The 11,163-nt window shown below is 43.6% G+C and overlaps 1 protein-coding gene across 1 annotated transcript in view; it reads left to right on the top strand.

Moving 5' to 3' along the window:
• Positions 1-11,163, top strand: part of CALCOCO2 (calcium binding and coiled-coil domain 2) — a 997,525-nt gene that overhangs the window by 869,633 nt on the left and 116,729 nt on the right. Inside the window, exon 12 of the mRNA XM_044055399.1 lies at positions 1,677-1,866. Coding sequence (XP_043911334.1) covers positions 1,677-1,866 — 190 coding nt within the window. The remainder of the gene's footprint in view (positions 1-1,676; positions 1,867-11,163) is intronic.

The following is an 11,163-nucleotide window of genomic DNA, read 5'->3' as shown; positions in this document are numbered from 1 at the left end:
AGGTTGCTGCACTCCTGTGTGTGTGTAGGTTGCTGCACTCCTGTGTGTGTGTGTGTGTGTGTGTGTGTGTGTGTGTGTGTAGGTTGCTGCACTCCTGTGTGTGTGTAGGTTGCTGCACTCCTCTGTGTGTGTGTGTGTGTGTGTGTGTGTGTGTGTGTGTGTGTGTGTGTGTGTGTGTGTGTGTAAGTTGCTGCACTCCTGTGTGTGTGTGTGTGTGTGTGTGTGTGTGTAGGTTGCTGCACTCCTGTGTGTGTGTGTGTGTAGGTTGCTGCACTCCTGTGTGTGTGTGTAGGTTGCTGCACTCCTGTGTGTGTGTGTGTGTAGGTTGCTGCACTCCTCTGTGTGTGTGTGTGTGTGTGTGTGTGTGTGTGTGTGTGTGTGTGTGTGTGTGTGTGTGTGTGTGTAGGTTGCTGCACTCCTGTATGTGTGTGTGTGTAGGTTGCTGCACTCGTGTGTGTGTGTGTGTGTGTGTGTGTAGGTTGCTGCACTCCTGTGTGTGTAGGTTGCTGCACTCCTTTGTGTGTGTGTGTGTGTGTGTGTGTGTGTGTGTGTGTGTGTGTGTGTGTGTGTGTGTGTGTGTGTGTAGGTTGCTGCACTCCTGTGTGTGTGTGTGTGTGTGTGTGTGTAGGTTGCTGCACTCCTGAGTGTGTGTGTGTGTAGGTTGCTGCACTCCTGAGTGTGTGTGTGTGTGTGTGTGTGTGTGTGTGTGTGTGTGTGTGTGTGTGTAGGTTGCTGCACTCCTGTGTATGTAGGTTGCTGCACTCCTGTGTGTGTGTGTGTAGGTTGCTGCACTCCTGTGTGTGTGTGTGTGTGTGTGTGTGTGTGTGTGTGTGTGTGTGTGTGTAGGTTGCTGCACTGCTTGTGTGTGTAGGTTGCTGCACTCCTGTGTGTGTGTGTGTAGGTTGCTGCACTTCTGTGTGTGTGTGTGTGTGTGTGTGTGTGTGTGTGTGTGTGTGTGTGTGTAGGTTGCTGCACTCCTGTGTGTGTAGGTTGCTGCACTCCTGTGTGCAGTCATTTAGATGAGTTGTTAAAATGAAGCAGCATGCCCCTGAGTTGGTGGTAGCTCTGCGGAATGTTAAGAGATCGCAGGGTAACTGCTGAAAAGAACAGGGAAAATTCCCTGCTGCCCTGCTCAAACACCTCTAGCAATATAAATATCACTTCAGGTCTCCCCTAAAAAGAGGTCACTAACCTTGGCAAAAAAAAAAAACAGTTGAGAGGTAATATAAGTGGGTTCCCTGCTGAAATATCAAGACAGAGAATACCAAATCTGAAAAGACTGAAATTACAAGAGAGTGGCTATTGAACATCACTCCTCTCTTTTATTTATCTTTTATATATTTTTTTTTTTTTGCAGGAGGCAAGGTCCCACTGTGACCCTGATACTTACATATACCAGCTCTGATGTGAGATCACCAAACCTCAGAGAAGAGAGAATATTATGAAAAATGGAACTTTTAGACTTAGTGTATATTAGACTCGATTTTTGGTGTCCACATTTTGTGACTCAGCAATCTTAGTCCCAATGTTTTAAATGGTTAACATATAAATGTATAAACTTTTTATGTGAAAAGCATGTGGAAATAACAGAGGCTGACATCAGATGAAGTGTGATCCAGGCACTGCAGATGCAGATATTTGTTTTTTATTTTAATAATTTATTGTCTTTTTGACAGAGGCTTCAAGCAAAGATAACGGATCTTGAAAAGCAACTTTCAAGGCGGCATCAAAGTCCAGTAACCTCGTTAACACCATCTGCAGGACCACTGACTTCAGTACCCCACAGTCAGTTTGACGCTGCTGCCCAAGTTCCTGTGAGCTCTTTAGCTGCATCAGATCTCCTGTTCAACAATCCCTATTCTCCAGGTCAGTATGGTAAAAGCTAGTGTGTTGCACTGCTATGGTGACATTCATACTGTAGGCGGCTGCAGAGACTGTATGACTTTATGTTCACAGGTTCTTACTAAACCTACAGCCAAGGAGACCATCGAGAAGCTCAGCCACATCACCCAGTACCGATGGTGGGCTAACAGTGCCCCCAGTTAAGCAGAGTTTCTTCACGTATTCTAGGTGAAAATTTGCAGTCATCCATCAGTCATCCAGATGGGCTTAAAATGTTACTAGAGAAATGCTGTATTCAAGAACAGCCTGTTCCCCAAACAGAGAATGTCTTGAGTTTAGTACCGGTTGTACCGTTTGGTGGTGTTGATGAGTTCCAGTATATGTAGTTCTGTAAGTCAAATGTTTGCTTTGCCACTGGTTCTGTTTAGGTGAAGGAATTCTATAAGTGCTGGGTTATTTACAGCATGGAAGGCTAAGCAGAGATCACCCCTCAGTAGTCTGTATGACAGTGATTAGTGGGCCAGACCTTATTAATCTGTCAAAGTATCTGACGGTACTAAGACCTTAAGTCTTCATGGTGAGGAAATATGGACTGTTAAGTTGGTTTGGGTTCTTAGTGACGTGCATAAAGGGGGCATTATTCAATGACGGGCTTAATAAGGGAGGTCTAAAGTGTAATGTGTCATTGGAGAAGAGGCAGCCTCATGGGGGAGAGGGATAAGCCTTTATATAAGTGGCAATGTTTCTGCTTTATTGCTTTGTTAAACAGGTAAAGAGGATGTCAGATGAACTGTTTTCAACTACATTCTAAGCTAAAAAGCATGCAAAACACACAAATTGATAGAACAAGGCACTAAGAGGGTATTACTATGCTACAAGGATGCATTACAGCCGAACAACAAAGGCAAACCAAGTGCATTTAGCAGACAGCGACAGAGGTAAGGAACAGCACGCATGTGACACAGAAGTGTGGTACTAGCAATACAGATCAACACTGTGCAAGTGTCTAATGATACTGTCTGACAGAATGTAAATAAAGTAACAACATGGTAGCATTTGGGCAAGAAACAGTTCTAACGATACTTTATCCAAAAGAATGTAAACAAAGTAACAACATGGCAGCATTTAGGGCAAGAAACAGTTCTATCCCAGTAGCTGTAGTAAAATAAAAGATAACGTAGGCACTGGCAGTTAACATTTAGAACTTTAAGCATAACGGAGAGAAATAACAGTCATTCAGAACACGAACTGTAACAATAGAGTGAATCAGCAATAACCAGCTCCTGCAGCTGTGTGAAAATCTGCTTTGTACTAGTATTATGGCAGCATGTACTGTCACATGTCGAACAGACACACGTGACCAGCTCCTGCAGCTGTGTGAAAATCTGCTTTGTACTAGTATTATGGCAGCATGCACTGTCACATGTTGAACAGATACACGTGAGCAGCTCCTGCAGCTGTGTGAAAATCTGCTTTGTACTAGTATTATGGCAGCATGTACTGTCACATGTCGAACAGATACACGTGAGCAGCTCCTGCAGCTGTGTGAAAATCTGCTTTGTGCTAGTATTATGGCCGCATGTACTGTCACATGTCGAACAGATACACGTGAGCAGCTCCTGCAGCTGTGTGAAAATCTGCTTTGTACTAGTATTATGGCAGCATGTACTGTCACATGTCGAACAGATACACGTGACCAGCTCCTGCAGCTGTGTGAAAATATGCTTTGTACTAGTATTATGGCAGCATGCACTGTCGCATGTCGAACAGATACACGTGACCAGCTCCTGCAGCTGTGTGAAAATCTGCTTTGTACTAGTATTATGGCAGCATGTACTGTCACATGTCGAACAGATACGTGACCAGCTCCTGCAGCTGTGTGAAAATCTGCTTTGTACTAGTATTATGGCAGCATGCACTGTCACATGTCGAACAGATACACGTGACCAGCTCCTGCAGCTGTGTGAAAATCTGCTTTGTACTAGTATTATGGCAGCATGTACTGTCACATGTCGAACAGATACACGCGTGACCAGCTCCTGCAGCTGTGTGAAAATCTGCTTTGTACTAGTATTATGGCAGCATGTACTGTCACATGTCGAACAGATACACGTGACCAGCTCCTGCAGCTGTGTGAAAATCTGCTTTGTTACTAGTATTATGGCAGCATGTACTGTCACATGTCGAACAGATACACGTGACCAGCTCCTGCAGCTGTGTGAAAATCTGCTTTGTACTAGTATTATGGCAGCATGCACTGTCACATGTCGAACAGATACACGTGACCAGCTCCTGCAGCTGTGTGAAAATCTGCTTTGTACTAGTATTATGGCAGCATGTACTGTCACATGTCGAACAGATACGTGACCAGCTCCTGCAGCTGTGTGAAAATCTGCTTTGTACTAGTATTATGGCAGCATGCACTGTCACATGTCGAACAGATACACGTGACCAGCTCCTGCAGCTGTGTGAAAATATGCTTTGTACTAGTATTATGGCAGCATGTACTGCCACATGTCGAACAGATACACGTGACCAGCTCCTGCAGCTGTGTGAAAATCTGCTTTGTACTAGTATTATGGCAGCATGCACTGTCACATGTCGAACAGATACACGTGACCAGCTCCTGCAGCTGTGTGAAAATCTGCTTTGTACTAGTATTATGGCAGCATGCACTGTCACATGTCGAACAGATACACGTGACCAGCTCCTGCAGCTGTGTGAAAATCTGCTTTGTACTAGTATTATGGCAGCATGTACTGTCACATGTCGAACAGATGCATGTGAGCAGCTCCTGCAGCTGTGTGAAAATCTGCTTTGTACTAGTATTATGGCAGCATGTACTGCCACATGTCGAACAGATACACGTGAGCAGCTCCTGCAGCTGTGTGAAAATCTGCTTTGTACTAGTATTATGGCAGCATGTACTGCCACATGTCGAACAGATACACGTGACCAGCTCCTGCAGCTGTGTGAAAATATGCTTTGTACTAGTATTATGGCAGCATGCACTGTCACATGTCGAACAGATACACGTGACCAGCTCCTGCAGCTGTGTGAAAATCTGCTTTGTACTAGTATTATGGCAGCATGCACTGTCACATGTTGAACAGATACACGTGACCAGCTCCTGCAGCTGTGTGAAAATCTGCTTTGTACTAGTATTATGGCAGCATGCACTGTCACATGTCGAACAGATACACGTGACCAGCTCCTGCAGCTGTGTGAGAATCTGCTTTGTACTAGTATTATGGCAGCATGCACTGTTACATGTCGAACAGATACACGTGACCAGCTCCTGCAGCTGTGTGAAAATATGCTTTGTACTAGTATTATGGCAGCATGCACTGTCACATGTCGAACAGATACACGTGACCAGCTCCTGCAGCTGTGTGAAAATCTGCTTTGTACTAGTATTATGGCAGCATGCACTGTCACATGTCGAACAGATACGTGACCAGCTCCTGCAGCTGTGTGAAAATCTGCTTTGTACTAGTATTATGGCAGCATGTACTGTCACATGTCGAACAGATACACGTGACCAGCTCCTGCAGCTGTGTGAAAATCTGCTTTGTACTAGTATTATGGCAGCATGCACTGTCACATGTCGAACAGATACACGTGACCAGCTCCTGCAGCTGTGTGAAAATCTGCTTTGTACTAGTATTATGGCAGCATGTACTGTCACATGTCGAACAGATACACGTGACCAGCTCCTGCAGCTGTGTGAAAATCTGCTTTGTACTAGTATTATGGCAGCATGTACTGTCACATGTCGAACAGATACACGTGACCAGCTCCTGCAGCTGTGTGAAAATCTGCTTTGTACTAGTGTTATGGCAGCATGTACTGTCACATGTCGAACAGATGCATGTGAGCAGCTCCTGCAGCTGTGTGAAAATCTGCTTTGTACTAGTATTATGGCAGCATGTACTGCCACATGTCGAACAGATACACGTGAGCAGCTCCTGCAGCTGTGTGAAAATCTGCTTTGTACTAGTATTATGGCAGCATGTACTGTCACATGTCGAACAGATGCATGTGACCAGCTCCTGCAGCTGTGTGAAAATCTGCTTTGTACTAGTATTATGGCAGCATGCACTGTCACATGTTGAACAGATACACGTGACCAGCTCCTGCAGCTGTGTGAAAATCTGCTTTGTACTAGTATTATGGCAGCATGCACTGTCACATGTCGAACAGATACACGTGACCAGCTCCTGCAGCTGTGTGAAAATCTGCTTTGTACTAGTATTATGGCAGCATGTACTGCCACATGTCGAACAGATACACGTGACCAGCTCCTGCAGCTGTGTGAAAATCTGCTTTGTACTAGTGTTATGGCAGCATGTACTGTCACATGTTGAACAGATACACGTGACCAGCTCCTGCAGCTGTGTGAAAGTCTGCTTTGTACTAGTATTATGGCAGCATGCACTGTCACATGTCGAACAGATACACGTGACCAGCTCCTGCAGCTGTGTGAAAATATGATTTGTACTAGTATTATGGCAGCATGTACTGTCACATGTCGAACAGATACACGTGAGCAGCTCCTGCAGCTGTGTGAAAATCTGCTTTGTACTAGTATTATGGCAGCATGCACTGCCACATGTCGAACAGATACACGTGACCAGCTCCTGCAGCTGTGTGAAAATCTGCTTTGTACTAGTATTATGGCAGCATGCACTGTCACATGTTGAACAGATACACGTGACCAGCTCCTGCAGCTGTGTGAAAATCTGCTTTGTACTAGTATTATGGCAGCATGCACTGTCACATGTCGAACAGATACACGTGACCAGCTCCTGCAGCTGTGTGAAAATCTGCTTTGTACTAGTATTATGGCAGCATGCACTGTCACATGTTGAACAGATACACGTGACCAGCTCCTGCAGCTGTGTGAAAATCTGCTTTGTACTAGTATTATGGCAGCATGCACTGTCACATGTCGAACAGATACACGTGACCAGCTCCTGCAGCTGTGTGAAAATCTGCTTTGTACTAGTATTATGGCAGCATGCACTGTCACATGTCGAACAGATACACGTGACCAGCTCCTGCAGCTGTGTGAAAATATGCTTTGTACTAGTATTATGGCAGCATGTACTGCCACATGTCGAACAGATACACGTGACCAGCTCCTGCAGCTGTGTGAAAATCTGCTTTGTACTAGTATTATGGCAGCATGCACTGTCACATGTCGAACAGATACACGTGACCAGCTCCTGCAGCTGTGTGAAAATCTGCTTTGTACTAGTATTATGGCAGCATGCACTGTCACATGTTGAACAGATACACGTGACCAGCTCCTGCAGCTGTGTGAAAATCTGCTTTGTACTAGTATTATGGCAGCATGCACTGTCACATGTCGAACAGATACACGTGACCAGCTCCTGCAGCTGTGTGAGAATCTGCTTTGTACTAGTATTATGGCAGCATGCACTGTTACATGTCGAACAGATACACGTGACCAGCTCCTGCAGCTGTGTGAAAATATGCTTTGTACTAGTATTATGGCAGCATGCACTGTCACATGTCGAACAGATACACGTGACCAGCTCCTGCAGCTGTGTGAAAATCTGCTTTGTACTAGTGTTATGGCAGCATGTACTGTCACATGTCGAACAGATACACGTGACCAGCTCCTGCAGCTGTGTGAAAATCTGCTTTGTACTAGTATTATGGCAGCATGCACTGTCACATGTCGAACAGATACACGTGACCAGCTCCTGCAGCTGTGTGAAAATCTGCTTTGTACTAGTATTATGGCAGCATGCACTGTTACATGTCGAACAGATACACGTGACCAGCTCCTGCAGCTGTGTGAAAATATGCTTTGTACTAGTATTATGGCAGCATGCACTGTCACATGTCGAACAGATACACGTGACCAGCTCCTGCAGCTGTGTGAAAATCTGCTTTGTACTAGTGTTATGGCAGCATGTACTGCCACATGTCGAACAGATACACGTGAGCAGCTCCTGCAGCTGTGTGAAAATCTGCTTTGTACTAGTGTTATGGCAGCATGTACTGTCACATGTCGAACAGATACACGTGAGCAGCTCCTGCAGCTGTGTGAAAATCTGCTTTGTACTAGTATTATGGCAGCATGCACTGTCACATGTCGAACAGATACACGTGACCAGCTCCTGCAGCTGTGTGAAAATATGCTTTGTACTAGTATTATGGCAGCATGCACTGTCACATGTCGAACAGATACACGTGACCAGCTCCTGCAGCTGTGTGAAAATCTGCTTTGTACTAGTGTTATGGCAGCATGTACTGTCACATGTCGAACAGATACACGTGAGCAGCTCCTGCAGCTGTGTGAAAATCTGCTTTGTGCTAGTATTATGGCCGCATGTACTGTCACGTGTCGAACAGATACACGTAGAGGCAGAATCAAACAGATACAGTTGGTGGCAGAACAAACACAGGTGCATTGACTTGTAAAGAACACACTGTACAGTAGAAAGGAAGTCTGTAATTTGTAAACAGACACCGAGAAAACTTTCTGTCTGCTGCCAGATCACAGTTAGGGGCAACACTACAATCGCTCAGAGATTGATGATTGCACTGACCTTTTCTGCAGTGCAGCATTATAACAGTTGCTAGAGGGGAGCATGAGTCCATATGGCACCTGGGAAAGTCGGCAGGCATACTTTAGACAGTCTTACTCTGCTTTTTTAAAACAGTTTCTTACTTTTTCCCACTCAAAGGTTAGCTGGTTTACATGGCAGTGTCTAATGTGCTGTAATAGCCGAATGCTGCCTATTATAATTTTTGAAATGTTATTTCTGCATTTATTTACAGATAAGTGGGTTGACCTCATGATTTTCTTCAACCATGACAAGGTTGCAAAGGAAATGGTCATAATTGCAGTTGTTATTGTTGAAGTTAGTATATTGCAGTAAGATGAAAATCCACAAAGACTCAAATTAAGAAGTAAATTACAGTCCATATGGTGGCATTTAACAACTCCATCTAAAGATAACAGTGCAGGTGAGGCAAGATGTATGTAATGCAGTAATTTATGTAATGTCATCTTAAACAATAAATGTTCCTTGATAGTGGCTAAACATTCACCATTATTGGTAACTGATTGGCTAAGTTAGTGATCCCCATAAAGTAATTGTACTAGATGTATGTTCTTGATCTTTTAATGAACTGATGTGGTATCTTCTGATTTTGGTGTTTTGTTACAGGTCACTTTAACTTTTTGGATACAGTAGTTTTAATAGTGTGTCATTGTCTAAGGTTCTTAATTTGTTTGGTTCTCTGTTTGAGATGCATGGAGCCAGGTGTTGAAGTCAGTGTTATAATTTGCTGAGGTATAGTAATAACTTGTTTAAAAGTGTGTCATTGTGTGTTTATATAAGTGAAGAATGTAATGATTGGCAAGTAATGTAATTTGTGGGAGTGGCCTAAGCTGCTACCAGCCATCATAGGGGTGTGTGGATCATTAATTCCTTGACTTTGCATACCGAATGAGTCTCTACTCCTTCAAACAAATCTTACACTAAATCTCTTCTATTCTCATACACAATTTGTATTCCCTTAGTCTGTATTTAATTTCTAATTGTTGCTTCTGTAAGAACATGCTATGATAATACGATATAATTTTATTTTTTCTCATTATAACTACTAAAATTTGTAAAGACTGATTTTTAATGTCTATATTTGGAGCTTTTCTCCCTGGGCCTCTGCTGAAAATGGACTTGTATCCAGCTGGACCAGCCCAGTCAACAAATGTAAAATAAAATAAAAAAAAGATTAAGGAATACTCAAATTTGTCAGACTGCTTCACATCTCCAGTGGCATAGAAGTATACCTCACAGCTTCTTAGCACAAGATATCTGGACGAAACCTGCAGTAATGGGTGCACAAAGGCCCAAAAACAGGGATAGATTTTAAATATTTATCTTATAAACTTAGAAGGTTCCTAAAATAACATGTTTGTGTTAGCATGCATTTTCTAAAGGTTATGAAGTCTGAAATTCAAATGTATGCCATTATTTAGTGACTTTAATCATCAGTGACTTGCCAGAAAATCCCAAGTTATATGAGGAACAGATCAAAGATACAAGGCAGAAATCTGAACATTCTGCAAAAAACTGGACATTTCAGAGGTATGCATATCAGGATAAAGGCCTGACTATAACAGGTGAACTGAGTTCAATTGGTAGCTTCGGTGACAGAGCTGGAATACGCATCCTGCGGCAGAGGGAGGGCAGACCCAGATCACCTAGTGCCATAATCCTTGGATGTGCTTCTCTGGATGTGGTCTTACCTCCATCTGATGTCTGAGGGTAGGAAAAAACAGATCATCTGGTTTGCTCCTGGCTAGGAAGATGCGTCAGTAGCCAAACAGACGCTGTCCCATGTGGTCTGCCAACTATAGCACATTTTGCCGTCATGCTCCCTTTTCGTTATTCATCTCATAGGTTAGTACTAAGCTAACTGCCCTTGCGAGCCCTTATAGTCACTCTCCCCTTGTCTAAACTTAATCTAGACATGCACGCCACTGAGATTGTGCTTATAGAAAGCTGTTAAGCACCAATCAACCTTCAGTAAAAAATAAGGCCAACTTCTCTCAACTGTACTTTGGCAACTGTAAGCAAGCTCTGGATATATACTGACTACTAAAGTACAGTGCCAACGTAAGCTTTGCTCTAGGCAAGGTCTGGGTATGTACTGACTACTAAAGTACAGTACCAACTAAAGCTTTGCTCTAGGCAAGGTCTGGATATATGCTCACCACTAAAGTACAGTGCCAACTTAAGCTTTGCTCTAGGCAAGGTCTGGATATATGCTCACCAATAAAGTACAGTGCCAACGTAAGCTTTGCTCTAGGCAAGGTCTGGATATATACTCACCACTAAAGTACAGTACCAGTGTAAGCTTTGCTCTAGGCAAGTTCTGGGTATATACTGACCACTAAAGTACAGTACCAACTTAAGCTTTACTCTCAGGCAAGCTCTAGCTATATACTGACCACTAAAGTACAGTGCCAACTTAAGCTTTGCTCTAGGCAAGGTCTGGATATATGCTCACCACTAAAATACAGTACCAACTTAAGCTTTGCTCTAGGCAAGGTCTGGGTATATACTGACCACTAAAGTACAGCACCAATGTAAGCTTTGCTCTAGGCAAGGTCTGGATATATACTCATGACTAAAGTACAGTACCAGCTTAAGCTTTGCTCTAGGCTAGCTCTGGATACATACTGACCATTAAGGTACAGCACCAACTTAAGCTTTGCTCTAGGCAAGCTCTGGATATATACTCACCACTGAAGTACAGTACCATCTTAAGCTT

The sequence above is a fragment of the Protopterus annectens genome, chromosome 13.part0 (assembly GCF_019279795.1).
Source record: "Protopterus annectens isolate FY-2018-M chromosome 13.part0, PAN1.0, whole genome shotgun sequence".
Lineage (NCBI taxonomy): Eukaryota > Metazoa > Chordata > Ceratodontiformes > Protopteridae > Protopterus > Protopterus annectens.
The sequence above is the reverse complement of the archived record's forward strand: the minus strand, read 5'-3'. Positions and strand labels throughout refer to the sequence as shown.